The following is a 23,098-nucleotide window of genomic DNA, read 5'->3' on the forward strand; positions in this document are numbered from 1 at the left end:
TTAACTATCTAATCTTTGACATATTTGTAGAGGTCTAATGTGAAAAAAAAAAAAGAGACCCTTCTCCCCAGTTCTAATACAAGCAGATCCACCAGTATTAACAACACACCATCACCTACAATAACAGACTAGTACCACATGTTCTTGCAGTCTGCTGTGCCTTTCAAATCCCTCTCCATGTGACTCAATAACATACTGTTTTTATAATGCCCAGTATAGGTTTTACCTCTAAGGAGCCTAACAATAGCTTCTATTCCAGAACAGAAATGGCTTGTTACAGGACAAAAGCCTTTTGTGAGGAGAAAAGTTGAGCAAAACAGTTTTATATTCAGTTGTCTTTGTTTCCAGGCAGGCAAACAGCTAGTAATGTGCATTTGTCAGTTTACTACTTTAACACTGTTCCAGAAAACGGTGCTCTTGCCATGACACATTGGGGTTGCTCTTTATGGTTCATCGTCTACGTGGCCTTCTGGGAAAAGAACTTTACAGCAATTCTGTTTTAACTAACCTTTATTCTATCTTTGCCTATAAATACGGGATGTCTTTCTACTAGGTTTTCACTAGGCCATTTCTAATGGTGACCTGAACTAGAATGAAGTGGACATGAACAAAAAAGAACATTTTACTCAGCAGGTAAGAGTCTGACTGTGAATGATTTTTTAGCAGATACACTATTATAAAATATTTTGCATCCACTTAAGATTTCAAGTGAGTCAATACGTTACTGTGGATTGTGTGCAAAACTCTTTATGCACATATGTTGATCATGGTCTGATTCTGAAGCAAATGAAGGTCAAAGAAATTCTTCTTGTTCAAGCCAAAAAACCCCCATGTGCTTTAAGAAGAAAATCTAACATATTTTAATGTCCTGTATCTTTCATTTGTAGCTCTATCAAAAGTAACAGAAATAGAGGTCTAAAATCTGATCTTATTAATATTTGTGGGGAAACAGATTGGCTTCATTAATGTAAATGAAAGCACTACGATTTGTGGACCAGAGTCTGACCTGAATGAGAAATTGACTGACTCTTTCAGACAGGCTACCAATCTAAGCAGAACAGCTCAATTGCTATATGGGTGCATTTTAAAACAGTTTCTGGTCTTGATGTTGTAATACATACTTCCGATAAAGTAAATAAAATAAAATATTAGTGTCCAGAAGATCTCACTGTGAAAACATGAAATTAAAATGTGTCATTAAAAATATTGAGAAAGATGTATTGTGGCTTGGGAGCGATGGTGCAGGTAGACTTCCTGAGGCTACTAGGCGTTTTATCAAGGCGAACAAACTGACACTTTGTATGCCAGAGATAACACCTACTGTTAGTCACTGACTGCTTCCTAGACCATCCTTGTATATGAGATGAGTCATAGAAATTAGAGATAAAGGTTTTGTAGATGATTAAGTCCATTCTCTCGCAAATTTCTTCCTGAGGATTAGTCAACTGTTAAATGAATCCTACTTTTAGATCTCATTTACACTACTGCAAATCGGAGATGACACCACCAGCGTAATTTTGTGGTCTGAAGTCTCTGTGAAGGCAGGATCAGCTTCTTCATTTTGAGACTCTATCTTACTTCAGCGATTTTTTTTTACATGGCACAGCTGGCATAGTTCAAGGGAATGCGTTTGCAAATAACTTTGGACAGCTCTGCTGCTTTGAGGCAGCAAGAGAATCAATGACCTTGAGGAATTCATTTAATAATTTTGTATGTAGTGTGAAGGCTTTCAATGGGAGTAGCAGATAAAGGCAAATGGCAGATGTGAAAATAAGTGTCACAGTATTGTGAGCTAAACTCATTCCATTTGTCCACATGAAGGACATAAAAAACCTTGAGTATATTTAGAAGTTTCAGAGAAGGAAGGAGACTTTACTTCTGCTCTTAACATTACCACACCTGTGACCTATGGCAAGTTTGTATTTCAGCTCCTCTAACTGCAAAATAATCACATGTACCTAATATTAATGCCACTTGCAGGTCCTTCACTGGGAGGTTTTTGCAGCAGTAAATCACTCTCAAAAAGCCGCTTCATCAAACAAGGTCACTGAGGGAGAAATTAGTCACAGCAATATATTGACAATGTGCTGTGATCTTCATGTCTCTATCTTACAAGCTACTGGTGTCTGTTTAGCATAGCACGCATTGTTTTAGCACTGTGCGCAAGAGCCAAAACCCCTCCTGTGCTTGGAGCTGCTCCCTGGAAATGTCTGTATTGTCCTCCATGTGACTCCGTGGCCAGATTTCCTCCTGGTACGAATCTGTGTAGCGCCAGTGACTCCAGTGAAGCTGCATTAATTCCCAGCAGTAGATAGTTTGTTCCTGCACTCCCTGCTCCTTCGCTGCCTGGTTGTTGGGGGAGCAGAAGCATAATGCTTTTCATCTGTCAGGGTACAGGGCAAGTGAAAGCACTTGGACATGGGTGAACTTGCTTTATGGCTTCTGTTGTGTAAGGTCTTAAGCAGTACATCCTGTTGACTTGACTTCTAGTTTTTGAAATTCATTGCTACACAAAAAAATTCATTAAACTTGACTGTACCAACCTGGGGAAGCTGCAAAGAGTAACCTGGTGACAGCCACAGTGGTTCAGAAAGAGTTGCTCAGCATTTACAGCTTCATAACAACAGAAATACTTTGAAAAACTGCATACTTTTGAAATAAAAATGGAAAAAAGTTCAAACAATGTGAATAATGTCACATGCCAACATCACTTGAATATTTTTAGGTTTTATTTTTTTTTTAGTGGGAAACATTTCATTTCAGGTTTTTAACATTGTTTTATATAATAGAAAAAACCCTCAAACCTAAGTGAAGCAGTTTAACTTTTCATAGATAAAAAAATTCAGTCAACCAAACCTTACATATTTTTTACTTTCCTGCTTTACTTTCCCATGATTTTCTAATTCTTATTTATACAGTTCTTGACATTTGGATGCTCTTTGTAAAATTAATCTTTTGTGCTTGAAAAAATCTTTAGCAACAACTCAGGAAGAGCATCACAATTTGACCTCTCAACAATCAGTTAAAATAATGGCTAAAATTGGTTAATGAACTGAAACAAAACAGAAAATGAGAATGTAACTGAGTATTTGCATCACTTTTTTGGGTAACCAGTAGCAGGAATATTGAGTCATCTTGATTGATTAGATACAGAAAAGCTCCTGCTAGAATTGCACCTTGCCTCTTCCACCTTTTTCTGTGATAGAAATCCTTCTGCAGCTATTAATCCACAGTTACTCTGAGCATCTTTGAAACTAACTCCCTTTCTCCTTTTTTTCCTTTCAAATGCTATAGTATGTGCATCTTTTTCTCATTTTCCTGTCTCTTTTTGTCAGTAAGTATTTGAGAGAAGTTTATAAATCCCAATAGCATTTTCAGTCTTGCCTGAGGTCATAATGCAAACAAAAAAGAGGAGAAAAATAGGTCCCCTTGCAGCCAGTGAGTTTGCCTTGTAGAACATTACAGTTACATTTTCAGTCACCTATAAAATCCTTCTAAGGCAAAAGTTTAAGAATTGCCTTGGATTTTTGCCTGTGTTTCACACAACAGAAATCTCAGCACTTATGCTTCCTCCCAGAGGCAACACTTTACATTTTCAAATGCTCTCAGCTTGCAGATTGGCAGGTTTACAGATGAACTGCCTTTTGGCAGTGCAGTATTTCACGATATAGTTAATGTTCCACTTCAGAGCTTGTACAGAGCCTTAAAGTGAATGCAAACAGATTAAGAAACATTGCTTTAAATGTGTGTTTTCTGTGTTACCATGAGATATAAAACATCTATCAGCTGTAGAAACCTGATGGCATGCCAGAAGTAGCATGTAATTTGGTTAAGTAGAGCAAGCAATTTCTTCTGCACAGTGATGAAATCTTTGCTTGTTCATGCTGTCCTCTATTTTCTCCTCTTCTTACCTGCATGGTGCCCTAATATACTGCTGTAATCCATGAGTGTAGTCCTTATGCTTTGTCAATAGCCACAGACATCCAAGCTCTTCTGTACCCGAAGTGACACAGGAGCTATCTAGCGAAGACAAGCAAAGCTGTTTTATTTTTTTTTCCTCTATGAGTTAAGACAATTCCATAAAGGGAAATGAAGTCTGATCCACCCCTACTCTTCCTGCTTATTGCAAGAGGTCTGGTCCACCTCTGCTGAAATCTTACCAGGTGCAAACCCCCAGTGCAGAGAGCGTTGGTGCACCAGCAGGAGCTGCAGCACTGGGGCAAGAAGTCCTGATAGAAATCAGAATTCGATGAGTACCTATACCTATCAATGGCAATTAACATCGGATACATCTTTAGAAAGAAAAATCTAAATCTCAGATTCGTTGCATAATGTAGTCCACGCTGTTTATATTTTGTACCTAATCCTTCTGACAGGAGCATTTGAATCACCACCTGAGTGTTCACTTGCTAAGAAGAAGCAGCAAATTTCAAAGCTGTCAAGACCTCTGACTCAGGGTGCCAGTAAATATTTGAAAACAAGCAAACAAAAATTGAATGGTGATGAAACAAATGTTGGCTGACAGAACTTTCAAGTAGCTTTACTGTTGCTACACAGCAACAAATGTAGAAACATACAGAACTTTTGCCGTATTAATGCCATGACTGGGTTTTTTTGCTTTTACTACAGCAGAATACATGGTTCCATGAAATTAAGTCACGATCTGTATCCAGCTCACTTGCACTGTAACTTTCAAGCTGCTATTATACATAATCATCCCTGTCTTCTGTAGAAAAAAATCTGCCAGAAATATAAAGTTAAACATGTAATTTGCAAGTCCTGTTTCCTGGGTGCTCACATAAACTGCTAGACAAGTCTAGGTACATCTGTGTCATAACTCGTGCATACGACTGTCTTTGATTTGAAGGGATGCTGTATTCGTACCTTGCCACAAAGCTAGCCCTGTTTAATTCACTGTAGGAAACACTGAATGATTTCTAAATGAAAGTCTGTAAATGTTTGAGTTTATTTAGAAATGAAGAGTCATTTTCCTGCACAGAGTCACAGTGTGCCTTGTGCTGAGGACTATAAGTAATGCATAGGTTTGTTCTGTGTATAAATGTAGGAGTTTGTTTATTTGAATGATCACTGTTTTTGCTTAAGAGCAATGGGCGCAATATCTCTTTCAGACCTATGATCAAAATGCAATACCGCAGTCTCAGTTTCTTCATGGAAAATAAACCCTTTGCAGACCACTACAGACACATTATTTACTAGAGTTCTGTTGCAAATGACTGTTTCCATTAACAAATTCACAAGTGTTCAGTCTTTATCCTGCTCATCTCTGTTCAGAAGGAATTTGTTTTGGTAAGGATTATAAGGTGAGTATGGTACCCACCTTGTGTTTACGAAACTATTAGAATGGCTAGTTATGTGACCAGGCAGTTTGCTGATATTTTGCTTTTGGTATGTGAACTACTTCTGTATACAGTCATACTACGTCTGACTTCCGTATACACGTATTATAAAAAAGAACGGGTTCATTTTTCCTTCAGTTGTTTTATTGATCAGTTTTCAGCAACCTGCAATAGGGACAACAGCCAAGAACTTAGTTCAACATTAAAATGGCTATCTTTGAGTACACAGGGTGGGAATATATTAAAAAGCAGAAATGATGACGTTGAAATGAAAGAATTCTGAAAACTTCATAAAGTTGAAATCTGGATATTTTAATGATGGCAAACTCTGCCACAAAAGGTATTTAAGCAAACAGTTTTCATAAATTCTTTAAAATACATGAAAAAAATCTTTTTATGACTACAGCTTTCATAGCTGGAACTCGTCTCTCCTTTCTCTCAAAAAGAATTTATACATTTAGAAATTTAATTTGATGCCTCTTTTATTTCAAAATTATTTGGGTTTTTCCATTTGAGACACTGATTCCTCTACCCCTACTGTTTCTCCCCCAGCTTTGTTCAATTTCTTGTATTGCTAGTGGAGGTGTTAAAATTCTCCATTGTAATTTTCCATTACAATCAGGGTTTTTCTGCTTCGTTATTCAGGAAAGTTCCAACATTATGTTTATATTCTATAATGATGCAGAGCTGTAGGAATTAGGACTGTCCTACATAGCTGAATGTGTAAAGGTATCAGCAATACACCCAGAATTATTTTATGGAATATTTTAGGGTATATTATGAGAATAAACCAAAGCCTATAGATGAAGAAATGGGTTCATTAAAAACCACACACAAGAGAAAACTTTTGATGCTTGTTAACGGCTTATCAGCACGTTAACGAGATCATTAAGGCTTTAGTCGGGCAAAGGAAATGATAACACACAGACTACATATAAAAAGGATAGAAACAGAAAAGTTTAATAGTAAAACGCCCCCAAAATAAAATCAGACTGGAAAAGGGAGAGAAAGAGATAAAGGGAGAATAGATAACAGTATACAGTTACGTATAAAATCTCCCGATCGAAACAACCCCTGCTTACAAACTCCCCCCCCACCCCCAATGGCTCGCCACGCCAGTGGGGGGGGAAGGAAAAGTCCAGTCCATTCACCTGACAAAAAAGTTCTCGATATAAGAACTTTCTCCTGAGGCAAACCTTTCATGCAAATAAAACATAGTCCCTCTTTCCTCCGGAGTGGCTGCAGAGAACTCTTCTCTGCCAAGGAATGCTTTTTCCAGACTCCTACACACACACATCTGCGCCACGGACCGGCCTGGTCGCGTCCCAAGGAAATATCTTCAAATTCCTCCACACGTTGATGCCTACTTCATTGGTGCAGAGATAAGGGGTATCGCTGGGTCAATCCATCACAGCAAAACAGTTCACACACCACCCCCCGCCGGGAATCGGCAGAAACGGAAAAAGTTCTGCCTATTTTGTAGAAGGAGTCTTTTACTGCTTCAGGGAAATAGCAGGTCATGGACGTGGCTTTCTCTCCTTGATAAAGGTTTCCAGTCCCGGGACGTAAGATTCAAGAGTCCTGCGTGGCATATTTGAGAAAGCCGCAGCACGGACAAGATAGAGAGGACAGTAGATAGAGCAGGGGGGAAAACAAGATGTCCTCGAATCTCTCAACACCCCCCCTTTTATGAGTTCATTCTGGAGAGGCATGTCCTCCGTCCCGGAAGCTCAGGAAAACCCCAGCTCTCTGGGAAGAAGAAAGCCAGACAACAGAAGAGCATCCGGTTCCACCATGTTGGACCCAGGACAGTGCATGAGAGTTACAGGCACAGAATGGTGTACCCTCCCTACAGAGCTGGTGGCCAGCTGCCTTCCATGCTAAGAGCAATGTCCTGGCAAGCTCCCAAAGTAGCCGTTGCAGAAAGGGGGTGAGAGGAAGGAAATATTTCTGTGAGCTCTGCGTTGAGAGAGAAGTCATAAGCATTTTTTGACAAGATGAAATAGCTTAATGAGAAAACAGGGAAAATAGGGAGGAATGCTATAGGAAAAGGGAGTTAATGACCTTGATGGAGGCCATGTAACCATTTCCTTCCATATGGAAATCAGACGCTGCTGCCCTTCCTTCTATGTGCTTTTGCTTGCCAACAGGAATGTCTTTTGCTTTATCCAGGCTGGCATTCACTTTGCTTTTGTGCAGATCCCCACCTCTGGAAATTCAGAAATTGGAGAGAGTGCAGATTATTCCTTTGTGGAAAAGGTAACGAACAATCTCATTCAGAGGACATCTCTTGATTTCCCAGTGTTTTTACAGGTGTTAATTCCAGCCCAACCCAAGAAAATCAAGGACTGTTGGTTCAGCTGCCAAGTCTTAAATACGTGCTTGAGTAGGTATTAATTAGCAATATAACTGTTTGTGGTCGGTTATGGAGTGATTTATTTTTTGGTTAGACTGTATTATGGAGCCTTTTTAAAGATTTTGTGAGATGGAGAATTCGATCCTTACCTTGATAATTTGTGAGATAATAAATCACCCACAATATTAAAATCTCTACTTTGATTTCCTGTCCTTTTCTGTCATCATCAAATTAATCACACTTGTGGTAGGATCAGGATACTTAGGGGGGACAATGATTCAGACACTTCCTAATATTCTTTGGGATAATGCAAAAATATTAATTTTTGTAGTTCCTTTTTGTACCTTCTCCACGTTTACATTCATTTTAATATTTGCTCCCAGCACTACAGTATAAATCATATCAACGGTGCATACGTAAAGGTAAACATAATCTTCTGGTTCTTTCCTGTTTACACCTCTAAATATGGGTTTGTCCTTTTGACCACTGCCCTGGAAGTTCAATTATTTTGCCAAATTAGATCCAGAAATTCATTTAAAACCTGTTTATTTTCAGGTTTCGCTCCCCATACTTACAAGGATTGCCAGGGCAATTGTTTCAGGGCAATAAATTTCCTCTATAAATACAAATGCTTTTAATATGAGCAAGAATATACTTAAATGTAATTATTAAAATACATTTTTTTCACATTTACATGGCACATGGTTGACAAATTATGTCACATATTGTACAATTCTTATATTTTAATCTACTAAATCTGTCTAAACTCTGTATTGTAAAGTAATTTTCACCAATTTTGTTCTAAAACATAAGAAAAAGAATACTGTGAGAATTCTTAAAATCAAAACAGCAGAACCTGAGGTTCGGTAAGTGTCCACATAGTCCTTCATCAGCAAGAAGTAATGGAAGTGCTACAAGGTAAATGCAGATGGTGGTAGAACTCCATTGCCATGTTCTGTTTCATTCATGCATGTTATTTGGTTGTATATTTTATTGCTGGTTACAGAACACATCTGAAAGTGACAATGATGAAGTTGATGGCAACAATATATGTGGTTTCAGAAAGAAAAAGGGAGTCAAAAGTCCTACAAAGAACGTTCCTCTAGAAAATGAAAAGATGGAGCTGTCCCACACCTCAAAAATCCCAGACCCTTGCCCCCTTGGAGGAACCACCTGTTGCTCAGAAGCACCATCGGACCAGCCTCTTCAAAACCTGACTAGCTTTCCTCCAGTACAAAAGGACACAGAGGGGTATGACAGTTCCCCTAAAGGCAGCAACAAGAAAGAGAATACATCTGGAGAAACACGAGAAATCCAGGAAAATGATGACCCTGAGAAAAGAATTATAGGAAAAATGAATGAGGAAATAGATACAGCAGCTAAAATGGAGCAGCCTATGGGCGTGCAGCCTGCGAGGAGCACAGGGACAGCTGGTTACGCAGAGGCAGCGTGCAGGGGAGAGGGCAGTGAGAAGACAAAGAGTAAGCAAAATGAGAAGAGTGAAATGAAAGAAAAAGACGTCAAGTTTCACGTGAAAAAGATGGGCTCCCTGGTCAGTACTGTAACCACAAATGGAAGTGGTACTGCACAGCTCTTTACAGGGGCAACTGACATTTCCAAAAGAAGTCTGCAAGAGCTGAAAAACCTGCTGAGTGAAGGTCCTCTGCCTGCTCATGGGCCCAATTACAGCGGGAAGACAGGTGGCACTTTTTCTCAGAAAAATCCAAAGCCTCGGGAGAAAACAGCTGACAAGCAGGGGCTGCCCTTCGAGACTTTTAGTCCCCATTTTGGAGAGGAGAATCAAAAGTACCACAGCTTCCACAAGGAGGGAGTGGGGCAGCAGAGCAAACCTCTGCTGGTCCTCAGCTCTGCTGGGTCCGATCAGCAGCAACCAGTGGGAAGTGACGTGGATCAACTTATTCTGGGACTACCGGCAGCTTCTACGCATGCAGAAAGCACAGCTCCTGAGATTCAGTTTGACTCCTCTGCAGGGCACACCGGTAAGGATACTTAAGCATCACCTGCTGTCCTGTTAAAGAAAAGACTTCAGTTGTTTTGCTGGGTTTTGTTAAGATGCAAACTTTAGTCAGAGATAGTGCATGAGAGAACTGACACCTGTGGTTTCTGTGTGATCAGGATGGATCAGAAGTTAAGCTCTATATCTATGCTGTTCTTTTCTTTTTTTCTTCTATCTTCTTTTTTTTTTAAAGGCATTTATGAAGCCCAGCTACCTGCCAAAACTGTTACACACAAGTGGTCATGTCTTTTTCACTAAAACTGAAATATTTCCTCATTTAAGATGAGTGCAGGCAACATTTTCCAAAGGTCTGCCTGACACTGCAAAGCTTTGATGACATCTGAGCTTCTTAAAATTTCCTTTTTATTAACATTGCCAGCAGTGGAAATTGCTCCCATGTAACGATGATGTCTTCAATTATCAGTCCTGTGAGAGGACTGGTATGCAAAAGCATCTCACATAAACTCTAGGGGAAAAAAAGCAAATGAGGCAGAGAACTTCCACTTATCTTCATGCTGTTCAATAAGTCCATTTTGGAAGTGTTTATAGAGCAAATTAATTGCTACTAATAGGCTGTGATTTCTTTGAAACTGTAAAAGCTATACTTCTGGGCTAGCTGGATCATCAGCTGAAAACTATTTATAGCTATGATACTGTAATGGGCTTGGGCACTTCATTGCTTTGTGCCTGTTCCAGGAAACACAACAATTTGCCAGTTAAATAGATATCATATTAATATATCGCCATGAGCACTAGGCTCAGATCATATTATTGACTTTTCAGGATAGTTATCTTACCCTACGACTTATCTCACTGATACAAGAACTATGAATCTCTTCCTTTCATTGATAAAATACTTTGTCTGTCATTAATGGTAATAAAATATAATGGTAGCAAATTTTTACAATAATATTGAATTATCCTGCTTTTTGTAAAGTCTTCCTTCAGATGGGTAGAAATATTGCTATGCATACAGACAATTTGAATATATCGAATGTTGTTAACTACAGCAGGATTTCTCAGTAGACATACTGTGTTACCAGTTTGAACAAGTCTGAACAAGATATCCATGAACATTATCAGTGCTAACTCAGGGCACTGCATGAGAAATATAAAGCTTTGAAAAGATATTTCATCCTCAAATTCCTGTCTGTTAGAATAGAGAGGTTAGAGGATTATTTCTCTGCCTCCAGTTGATGCTGTTCCCTTTCTATATTACATTTTTTTTTGCATTGCTGAAAGTCTGGCGAAACACATTGACAAATTTGGACTACTACCCTTTTCTCAGTGTCTGCAAAACCAGTAAATGCATTTTTAAATATAGGAATAATTATTCTTTGTCATTACACCATTTAGAAAGTACAGGGAACTGGCGAGGTTAATTGTAGTTTCCACAGAGGGATTTCAAACCAATTTTAGCCACTTAAAATGAAGTGGCTAATCCAAGCTGATTACCTAGTCAGTAGAGAAAGGCAGGCATTTTGTCTTGAAAGAGGTATTAGGGGTTGATAAGAAATCGACAGTGGGCAATCTCTTTCCACTCTAGTGGGGAAGTCCCATTATGGTTAGTTTAGATTATTTTCCTGAATTTACCCTGAAATTTACTCTGGGGTTAATCCTATTCTGTATCACTGGTGATGGCAATGACTGTAAGAGAACTATAGATGGGAACTATGAAGGGAGGTGGAGGAAAGATGTTCTGTCTCATCAGAGACATCCAAAAGTTTTGGAATCTCATGAGGTTTGGATTCCGTTTGGCTTTGACCAAACTAATTGTAGGACTCAGTGTGTGTTTCCACTAGTAGATGGAATGCACAGAAATACTTTCAACTTAATTAGAAATGTATGATATCCTTGAAATTTATTTTTCACTGGAGACATTCCGTAACTTAACTGAAGAGCTCTGTAATGAGCCTTTGCATGAACAGTATATTTATTGCTGCTAGTGATAATTTATTAAGATTCATAACATATAATCCTAAATATATTTTCTAAAGACTTAAATACTATCTTAAATATTTTATTTACCAAAGTGTTTGAACTCCTGGGTCTAAACATCTCAACACAGAGTAGATTTGAACTACAGCCTCTTGTATTTTGCAAGTTTTCAAATATTTAAACTTGCTCAAGTAATAAATCTTGATCCAAAATGTTTGGAAGAATTACAAGAGGTTTTATTTCAAATCTATTCAGTGTTGAGATATGGTCAAAACAGGAATATGCCTTATGGTTTTAAAAGTAGACAGTTAAAGGACAATCTCTAGAGGTCAATAGTAGAAAGTCTAAGACATGTAGCTGAGCTTTAGTGATTCAATGTAATGCAGAGGATTGAAATACACTTGTTACCTGGTTAATATCTCTCTAAAATAACCCATATATTTTTTCCAAAATTCTGATTGAAAATTGTGGAACTATCGTTGCATATGCATTTTTGTCCATTGCTTATCAGCTCTTTTGTGAAAGTAGTGCTTGGATATGGGAAAAGAAATCATAGAAAAGACAGACATGCAAGGTATTTGTGTTAGTATGAAAAATATTAGTAAGATAGTGTCAGTGAAATTGGTACCACAGCTCTTTTAATCTAATTCATCACCATGGAAAGACATGTAGCTAATTAGGCAAATATAATGACTGCATTAGCATGAATTTAGAAATTTTATTTGCATAAGTATCTATATATGTTAATGATGTGCACTTATGCAAATTGGTATGTAGTTATTAATAATCAGGTGATTAAGTGTTCAGCATCTGCGTTCATGGAAGACCAAGAGGGAGGCTTCCAAACAGTAAAAATTCAGGTGAAATTTCATGTATATATTATATTATATAACACTTCTTAGTTATGTTCATGCACACACACATGAATGCATGCATATACTATATATACAGTGTATATAACAGATCATGTAAGTGTATGTTGACCTCTCTGAACTCAGATCTTATCACAGGCTGTTCTGCATCCTACTAAATTAGAGAATTTGTACTACAGTAGCCAGAGAGGAGACAAAGAAAATAACTTTATTCGAGCAATGTGAAGTTCCCAAAGATCATGTTAAACCACACTGTTGGGGTTATCTTTTTCGCAGGGTTATATGGGCTACCAGAGCCTGGGACTGTAGGTGGCTTCAGCAGCCACCCACACTGCATATGGTCACAGGGACCGGCAGAACCTGGTGCCACCACACAGCCTTAAGAGAAATTTCTCTTCTGGACCTTATATGACAACAGCACCTCCAGGTAGCTTAGGTGAACAACACACTGGAATCAGGTTGTCACCTGAGGCTTCAAATTCCCTTTGTGTGTCTTGTTCTGTAGTTGAGATTAAAAAGTTTGTTAAAATCTACTTGAGTCCAGAATGTAGTTCTGAGGCCCCAGAAACCTGAGCAGCATTGGGAGCAGCTCCTCTCAAAAGGGCTCATCCTCTTGAGCGTGTATTGAGCGAAGCCATGTAAATATGACCAGCACAGGATCAGGAACTGTTGGAGGGAGAAGAAAACTTCTAAAGAGAGAAAATGTGTCTTAGTTACAGCTGCAGGCATCAGTATCTACCTAGTGACTGTTGAAAGGGGGAAGGTGCGTAAGCTCTTCTCCAGGTACTTCATCATCACTGTCTCTTCAGTCATTCCTGCAGAACAACCATGTCTTTCTTTGGGGCTTATTTAGGACTGTATTCTTGACTTACTGCTCTTCTCTGCTTTGTATTTTACATAATCTGCATGGTTCTTGCATCTCTCCTAGAGCGAAAAACCAGAGTCATACAGTTCCTTCATATTCCTTCCTCATGCTCTATCTACAGTTGAATAAAATTTTTCTAATATTTCTTTTTCTACATTTTGAACTCAACTTGAACATAGCAGGGATGACGCTCAGCTCCTTTCTAAACCTTCTTGATTCCCCTTATTTTCTGTTGAACAAACCATCGTGTTTTCTTTATCTTTCCTTTTTTCTCTGAACTGATCTATATACAACTTGCTATTTTTTTTTAACCTCACAAGCTCTAAAAGCATCTATTTTTCTTAAAAGCAAACCAAAACTCTTAAGTCCTTTATCTTCCATACTAATAGCTGAAATCTTCCTACTCTGTGACTTGGTATTGATTTCTATTTCCCCCCTCAATCTATAAAAACCAAAAATGCTCTAACAGCCCTTCCATCCAATCTTTCTGATCTATTTTCTGCCCTTTCGGGTGAGATCCAACTCATCTGTCTCTGGTGCTTGTAGTAAGCTAGTTGTCCTGTGACTGTCAGAGAAAGAAGTGTATTCAGACAGTAATGCTTCCCATCCATTGGACATACTTACTTTCTAGCAATAGTGAAAGTTTGCCAAAACAATTAATTTAGACCTAATGTAAGTAAAATGCGTTCCCATTTGAAGTGGTGCTCTCACCCATTCTCACTTGCTTTTTAATTTTCTTTAATTAGGTCAAAAATTTTTATACCAGAAGGGGCTACCTAGTTTGCAACAGTGCATACCTCTGTCCATCCAACTTTGCTCAATGATTCCTTCCTTAAATCCAAATATTCTGCTTGAGTTTGAAGAAAGACACGTCACTCTAGATCCATCCAATTATCCAAACAATTTAAGATTATTATTTAGGTAGTTCCAGGCGGTATTACTCACTTTAATTTTTTTTTTTTTCAGACCCCTGCATATTTTGTTTTCAAATCCTCTTGCCTAGGTGGAATATTTTGTAACCTTTCTATAAAATTGTGATAATTTTCTCATTCAATACAGAGGAACCAATTTTATAGAACACTCTGGATATACAGAAAAATATGGGTAGTTTATTTTATCTTTCACCTATTGAGAAATAAAAACTTATTTTGTATTCCATTCTTGGTGATGATGTAGCTCCTCTGAGAAACTGTGTCATATTGTTGTCATACAGTTTGGAACGAGTAATTCATGGACGATTGAAGCTGTTCATTGGTCTATAGCTGTTCATTAGCTATAAATCTCAAAGAAATTGCTGAGCTTCTCCATGGCCATGTTAGTAAAAAAGCCTGCTTCACAGTTAATATTGCATAAAAATCACAGACTATCATGAAATAAAGAAACGGATGGAGAAAACATTGGAAATATCAATATCAAACAGACCAGGGAAATATTTTTGCTATCTCCCATGCTTTGATCAGTTTCTAGTATACTTTCATGTTTGTTCCCCCATTATGGCTCTTGCAGTGGGGCAAGGTAGCAAAAAAAATCCAAGGTAGGAATTTATGCACATTACTGCAGTTATCACGTACTTTACTGACCCGTCAGTGAACAGGTTTTTATTATTTAACTTGCACGGTTTTTTATTTCTCTACCACTCTGAGGCAGTGACTGGTGCCACAATGTGCCACAGAGCGCAGGGACACTTGCTCTGAGACTGTGAGGAGATCAGCCACGGCCAGACCCCATCTCACGGGGCAGGAGGAGTGTGTGCAGCAGCCCCACGGCTGCAGCAGGGTTGTATCAGGTGGGAGCACATCTGGCACATCTGGTGCTGCTGGAGACACAATGGGAGGCAGAGACTGGGGGAGGACTGATGGAAACACTTCTCCTTCTCCAGTGCATGATTTGTATCTGGAGTCTATCTGCTGCTGCCTGCTCGTGGTCGTGTTTCGCAGTGAAGAGTTTCCAATACTAGTACTTTGGTTAGGTCAGCCTGCTCCTGTCATTGTCAACTTCCCTAGCAGCACGTAGCACATTCTTTTCATTTAATCTGTTTGACAGAGTCATCTCTTATAGAGGTGAGAATTTGTTTTCTTTAGATGTGGGTGATTTAATAATGGACCGTGGGAAAGGATTTCTTTGAAGAACCAGATAATGACAGATTGATCTGGGACACGTGCACTTTCTTCTGTGGTGGCACTTTTCTGTTGCTGAGAAGATAAAGCTGGCCTTAACTACTGGCCCTAGCCCACTCAGCCGCAGTGAATTAAGAAACTGAATTATTTCAATCTTAATAATTTAAGAATGAAACAACTCTTCTGCTAGAATTAATAATAATGTAATTTGTATAATTTTAATATTTTTGGTAATATTTTTAGTTTTGAATTATTAATATGTATGTGAAGATAACTTGTTTATATTTGTAGATATTCTGTACTAATAACAAAAGAAACATGAGAAATACTAATTGTTTCTCAGTGCTAACTTAAATAGGAGATAAAGATAGACCAATAAAAGCCCAAACGTTCAGCACTTTTCTGTATACTACTGATTTTATATGGATGTTTAAGGATCTGTGTGTACCATTCTGCTTTAAGAAAGATGACCAGTCTGGATTTATATTTGATTTTTAGAATTAAAATCTGAGCAGCTTGTGAAATCTACTTACATGTTCCCGTAAGCAGATTTTCTGAAATGAAAATAAAGATGCCATTATTTCTAGAAGCCCAGAAAACTAAGGAAACAGTCACATTCATGAACACAACCCTCTCTTACAAGAATGTAAGATTTTCAGACTGTGTATCTAAATCAGCTAGACCAGTCTAATACTTATTTATTAGCTACCTTATCTCCAGTAACTATTGCTCTAGATAATGACTGTATGAACCGGGAAAAGACGGAGCACTTAGTTCCCTAGTATACCCTTCCAAACATTACTCCTCTTTGGCTTAATGGACTTAATTTGTCAATTTAGTGGCTACCAAGAAAACATAGTTTGGGATCTGTGCTGCAGGAAAGTACTGTCAGTAGTTATACCCTAAACATTGTTTAAGAAATAAATACCCTTTCATATTTCCAAAATCGGTCAGAGATATTAAGTCATGATGACATTTTTAATCTATCATTCAATCTATTATTTTAATGGGAAAGATAATCTGAAAGTTGTGTAGGTGTTTCTATTGATTCTAATAGATTTTGGGTTAAGGCTATTGTAAATTAATAAGTATCTGTCTTGACTAGCGAGATGTCTAGACTGGTACATAGCCTCATTTTACACTAATACTAGACCTATATATATATATATTAGTCTCATAATTTAAAAAGATCCAACGTTGATCATAACAAGTCCAATTGGAGAAGACAAATCTTGCTTCTTCAGTTTAATTTTTGCTTGATTCATGTCCTTTAAATATATCACTTTACAGGAATTTTCTGTTAATTTATGTCATTTCATGTAAACTCATTTTCTGAGTTTATTTTTTGAGGTTTTTTAAAAAAAATCATTTATGCATTTATTCAAATAACTTTAGCTTGAAGACAACATATATAGATATATATATACACAATGTGGAAAATTACCTACCATTGTTAGATGGTTAAATTAAGTATATTTGTAGCTTTAATTTTAAATCCATACATCATTAATATGAATTCGCATCACATTTGTGTTTTTCTTAGGTATAGACTTTATATTATTTATATCTCTTAGGAATACTGATTTAAGGAATTACATGGGTCAGAGTTATAGTTGTTGTTTTTCATGAATTATATGTTTTTACCTGAAAAATGTTTGCTCACTATATGCAAATTTAAACAGGCATTATTTCATGACGATATTAAAAAATCTTGCAAAATTTACATCAAAAGTTGTCAATATTCTGATGTCAAGGGTTGCCAGTCAAACTTTACCTTGATTAATATGAAGAAACAAAAAACCTGTGTGACAGGTGGTAGAGAGGAAACATCTACCATCTTTACACAGGATACTAAACGTAGAATAAGGGATTTAGCAAACTAAACGTAGAATAAGGGATTGAGCACTGCTTTTACAAAGGCAAAAACCTCAGGCTTCTGTCCCTGGAGTTGAAGAAAATGCTCCATGCTGTAATCTATAGGAAGATTTTCAGAATCTTTTAAAATTCTATTAATCTAATGAATAGCCGCAATTTATTGCTCTTAATAAACTTCTAATTGATGGTCAGGTTCATAAAGGAGTCATATCTGGTTAAGTGTCAGCAAACATTTACATTGTAAAACAAAGTTACAGGATAACTGTAAGTGGTATTCAAATAACTGTTACTGGGCTGACACATGCAAGACAAGGCCAGTTTACATATCCTTCCTCCTAGCTACTATGTTTTGGCAGCATCTGTAACACAGTGAGTGTTGCACTAAATATTTGAACAGGACTTCCTTATTTAATGTACATCTTTCAAAGGACATAGTTCCCCAGAGCTTATAGAAGACAGTGAAAGGAGCTATTTCCATAAGCAGTTTACAGCTGAAACAGACCAAATGGAGAGATGTCACAAGAATCCTATGGATTCTTATATTTTATATTCTTAACAATTTGTCAAGTGCTTTCATCCATCATTCCTCAGGGAGCACTCTAATTATTTAACCTCTTCTTACTTTACCGACTTAAAGTATCCTTGTCACTTCCTTGCCATCTGAAGCTGGAGGATGCTCCAGTGGTGTTCAAATGCTCCAAGAAATCTATGACTGTGGATGAGTTTTCTGTCTTCTCAGGGAATAATCAGACAGCCTTGTCCTAGGCCAGCTGGAGAGCCTCCTTACAGCTTTGCAGCTGGCAGTTGAGCTTGCCCCAAAGGAAAGCTCAAAAAGATGTGTTTGTGCCTGCTAGCTACTGCTGAAGGAAATCTACTCTTGTTTGGGAGCTTTGGTATTGGAGAGATGGGAAGTGCTTCCGCCAGCCTTTTTATTACCTCACCATGAAGCTTTTAACTTCCACTTGGTGGTGTATGGTTGCTGTTGGTGGCCTTCTGATGTGTATCTGAAAGATCTTCCAAAATTAATCTGATCATATCCCCAGGAAGAATGGAGGACCTTCCTCCTAGAAATGTAGCAAGTAATTTTTTTTTTTACATTTTTTCGTATCTTAATATCAGATTTTACCCTTGGTCTAGTTATTTTATTGTACTAAATAGAAATCAATACCTTATGCAATTTAAGTTAAATGATAACAAAACATAGATACTTAAAAGAAGAGCAGGCTGAGAGATTAACGGGTTTGTGAAATGAAGAATGTGTCCAGCTCTCTGCTCCGTTACGGAAGTTATAGGCAGATGCTGCTCTTTTCATGACAAGAAGTTTATACAGTTTTACAGCTCCTGTAATATAGTTAAGAGGACAACTCCATAACAGCAAATGCATAAATGCATAAACTGCTCTTTTCTTCTTTTCAAATCATTTAAAAAATTCAGCACCTGAATTCTATCAGCTTTCACTGGGAAGTAGCAATCCAGCTGCTGTTTTTGCTCCTAAAAACATCCAACAAAACAGCTGAGGTATGGCACAGAAATTCCTGGCTCTACCTTGTGATTCCCCTGTGTTCTCTTATCAGCTTGAAAAAGCGTTTAAGTTATAGACCATTTAAAAAAAATAAGGTATTTTATATGGGTCCTAAGGAAAAAAGATATTTACAAAAATGTTTTGTGACCCATGTATTTTTCTTATTTTTGTTTTTAAACTCCATGTCATAGTTTCCCATCATTGCACTTGCTAGGAGAACAGCCTGTATGCCAGCATTCATGATTTTGTTTGACATGAGCATTCCTCTTCACTTGCAGCATCCAGCAGAGAGCCTGATGTAAACAGCCTTGGAAGTCCAACTCTCCTTCACCTATTCTCTCATATTGAATTTATTAAGCAGCAGATGGCCAGGGACAGCATACAGTTTGTCAGATTTGAATCAATAGACCTCCATGGTGTGTCAAGATCAAAGAATATACCTTCCCGTTTTTTTCACGTAAGTTTTTTTGGTTTCTAGCTGTACCTTTATGCATTTTCATGGCTTTGCCCTGAATTTTTTTTCTTTTCCTTTTCTTTTTTTCTTTTTCATAGTGCAGGCAGAGACTTGAACTTTGAACAAATCATCTGTTCCCTTTACTTATCAATGTTCCCAAAGGATCTGGGCTTTTTTCACCACTGCAACCACCTATTCCTCTGTTCCCCAAATAGTATTCTAGTTAAATAAGGCTAGTACTTTCAGTTCTTTCAACTTCTAATAATCTCTTTCCTCAGAATTATCTTTTCAGGTTCAATGCATTATAAAGATTTTGTTTTATTGAACATCAGTATATTGAAATAAGAAAGGAGTAAACACTGAGAGAAAGAAAATAACTGAATGAAAATCACTTTAACTGTGAGAAGTTTTGTAGTCATCAATTACATAAGAAAATAACGCAGGGTTTCATGATGACTGAATAGCAATATTTGCCATTTTAATGATACAGGAAGTAAGAACAGAATCAGGAAGCAATCCTCACCATGTATATCCTTGACTGATTGGTCTTTTCAGTATACCCCTTCTGTGATACTTCACGTGAATAACTATATTACACTTTCACTCACATAACACTATGAATGTTTAAGCTTTAACTAAGTGATTACAGAAAAGATAAGAGCATCAAAAGATGAAGCGTGCTTTTGTTTCAAGTTCCTTCTGAAACCTGTGTTTTCATTATTTCCCCTTTAGATATTGTGAAACTGCATCACCTAGATACAATTTGCTCTCTCTGAGGTCATTTGGATTTTATCAAAATAAACTTTCTCTCTATTATTTTAATTCTTGTGAGAGGTGGTAGGTTAATTGCAACTTCTCTTTCAATTGCTATGTCAAACTGCAAATATCTAGATGATCTTGTTCAAAGACAGCTTCTCTGTTTACTTCACTTACCATCTGAACAAAGTTGAGCTCTGCAGGACAGTCTAGATTTTTTGGACACTAAAAATATGTGTACACACACATGTATGTACATATATAGAACAACTGAGAGTAATTTCCTAATTTCCTTTTCTTTTTTTTCTTTTTTTTTTTTTTTGTAGGGGGTTTGGAGGAGGGAGAGGTAGAGCTACAGGGTAATCACCCTCAACAACTTTTCAGTGTCAAATGGATAGCTTAGACATCTTGGAGCCGTATGCACCATACAGTGCAGTTTTGGTTATGGATGTCTCACAGAAAGAATTGCTACCACTGGACTGCCATCTGCTTAAGAGAAGGCAGACTTTCTTTATTTATTGTTTTAATAGATGCCACTGTATGCAGTTTGAAGTATTTCAACAATTTTCCATCTGGATAGGCAGAATTTAGCTTTTTCACCTCTGAGCTTACCCCTTTCTAAGTCTGTTCTGCCTCCTATGCTCACTCAGATGATAATCCTTTCCCTTAGAAAAACAAAGGTAAGATGAACCAAATTTCACTTGATAGAACTTGGCATAATTGGAGTTTTCATCAGTTTTGAATGTAAGGTAAATTGTAAAGGTGCTTGTTTGAAGGTAGATAATCCTTTGGGGTCCTATCCACATTTCATAAGGTGAAGCTTTCTGTTCAAATGGTGAAGAAAGTATAATTATGAGTATATCCTGTTTGCTACCTAGAAGGGGAGTACTGAAACATTAGAATAATTTCTCACTTGGAAGTGCTTCCCTGCATTTTACCCCCAAAATTAATAAGTTCTGAAAGTAAGAGTTTTCAGTTAAACTTTGCATCTGAAAAACAGTCAGTTACATGGTATGGCATTTAAAGAGAAGCCACAGCCTGAATTCATATTGCTATGAGTCTTGTGAGGTTACTTGGAACTAGGTAAAGGAAATGCTCAGAGGATATGGAAATCTAATAGAGTAACTATAGATAGAAGTATGACTTGCAAAGTTTGCACCTAATTGGTGATGTCCATAATTATATAAAGACTGTGCAAGTGTTGAAAGCTTTTTTAGTTTTTTACAGAAATTTTAGAAGTGGTCATTGGGATACTTGATACCAGGGTGTTCATACCAGTTTTGTAGAGGCTGTTCTGCTTCATAATGACACCATAACTGGCTATTACCCTGCACTTTAGTGATCACTCCATTTCACTGTTCTTTTAGGAAAAATACTATTGTTCTTACCATTTATTTTATGTGCATTAAAATACTGTTGAGTTCCTTTCTCATTTGATAATCAGTCATTCTGTTCTGTGTTTAGGAGAAAGCAATTCATGGTGTTACCATGCCCAGAAGTTATCTTGAGCTGACGCTGAATCCTAAAGATAATGAATTAGATTACATAAATGCAACCAGTTTTAACTGTGACATAATCCTGAACCCTGATTTATCAACATTTCGAATACTACCCTGGACTGAGCAGACTGCGAGAGTGATATGTGATTCCTTCACCGTGCTGGGCAACCCACTAATGACCTCACCGAGGCACATTGCCAAGAAACAGCTGAGCCATCTTCAGGACAATGGCTTTTCTCTGCACTCTGCCTTCACTTATGAATTTTGTATTTATGGCATTACTGAGGTTGTAAATTCAAAGACAATATCTTTTCCTGCAGCCACGATACTAAATAACCATGACCAGACTTTCATTCAGGAGCTCATTGAAGGAATGTATTATGCGGGTGCCAATATTGAAAGCTTTTCTTCTTCCAGTGGGCCTGGGCAAATGGAGATCGCTTTTCATCCAGCATTTGGCATAGATGCTGCTGACAGTGCCTTCACATTTAGAACCGGCATCAAAGAGGTGGCTAAGAAGTATAGCTACGTTGCTAGCTTTTTCTCAGAACCAGGATTCTACAATTCAGGGGCTCTGTCACATAGCCTGTGGGATTTGAATGGCCAGAAGAATTTGTTTTCTGCTGGTTATGGAGTTGAGGAGCTTTCAGATATTGGAAAAAACTGGTTATCGGGTCTCTTGGCACACACAGCAGCTATCAGCTGCCTGATGGCTCCTACCACCAGCTGTCGTAAGCCTTATTCTAAATATAGTAAAGAATCAAAAGAGACTGTAAATGCAAAATGGGCATATAATGATAACAGCTGTGCCTTTAATGTCAAATGTCATGGTGGAAAAGGCACTCACATAGAGAATAAATTAAGTTCTGCTGCAGCAAACCCCTACCTGGTGCTAGCCGCTACTATTGCTGCAGGTCTAGATGGAGTAAAGCGAGGACTTAGGTATGATGATATGCTTCAAGAAGAAAATCATGCTGGTGATCTGAAACATTCATCAATTCCTCTGAAACTAGAAGATGCTCTTGTTGCACTCGAGAAAGATTCCTGCATTAAGGAAGCATTAGGCGAAACTTTTGTCCGATACTTTGTTGCCATGAAACATTATGAGTTAGAAACTGAAGAAATGGATAGCGAAAGGAACAAGTGCCTGGGATATTTTATTTAGAAGGTGCACTCTTCTGTAGTGATGCTGTGTAAAAGCATACAGTGAATGGCTAAGAATCTTGAAATTAGTAAATATATTTTAAAAAGCTTTAAATGCTTTGGGTTTCTTTTTTTCTTCTTGTGTATAGTGCATGGTGATTGCGTTTTATTGTCTGTGTGCATTCAGGACAGTGCAAAGCTGATATTCATGAAATAACATTAATGGCCTTTTAAAAAGCAGTATTTTTTTTTTTTAATTTAAGTTAACAGATCTTTTGGTGAAAAGAAGAAAAGAGAAGGTGAAATGAAGAAGAGCAACTGTAAATC

General features: G+C 37.6%; 1 protein-coding gene across 1 annotated transcript; it reads left to right on the top strand.

The window, feature by feature from the left end:
* Window positions 1-603: 603 nt before the first annotated feature.
* LGSN (lengsin, lens protein with glutamine synthetase domain) lies at window positions 604-22,793 on the top strand. The gene is made up of 4 exons (XM_010142720.1): window positions 604-633; window positions 8,720-9,713; window positions 19,198-19,376; window positions 21,594-22,793. Exons 1-4 carry the CDS (start codon window positions 604-606, stop codon window positions 22,791-22,793), a joined length of 2,403 nt encoding a protein of 800 aa, XP_010141022.1.
* The last annotated feature ends 305 nt before the right edge of the window (window positions 22,794-23,098 follow it).

Source organism: Buceros rhinoceros, unplaced genomic scaffold (genome assembly GCF_000710305.1).
Source record: "Buceros rhinoceros silvestris isolate BGI_N320 unplaced genomic scaffold, ASM71030v1 scaffold4759, whole genome shotgun sequence".
Taxonomy (NCBI): Eukaryota; Metazoa; Chordata; class Aves; order Bucerotiformes; family Bucerotidae; genus Buceros; species Buceros rhinoceros.

Excerpts from the sequence above, each read along its gene's own strand:
- LGSN (XM_010142720.1), top strand. The coding sequence starts at position 604 with ATGAACAAAAAAGAACATTTTACTCAGCAG. Across the intron at positions 9,714-19,197 it reads CTCCTCTGCAGGGCACACCG|CATCCAGCAGAGAGCCTGAT; the intron begins GTAAGGATACTT and ends CTTCACTTGCAG. Across the intron at positions 19,377-21,593 it reads TACCTTCCCGTTTTTTTCAC|GAGAAAGCAATTCATGGTGT; the intron begins GTAAGTTTTTTT and ends TTCTGTGTTTAG.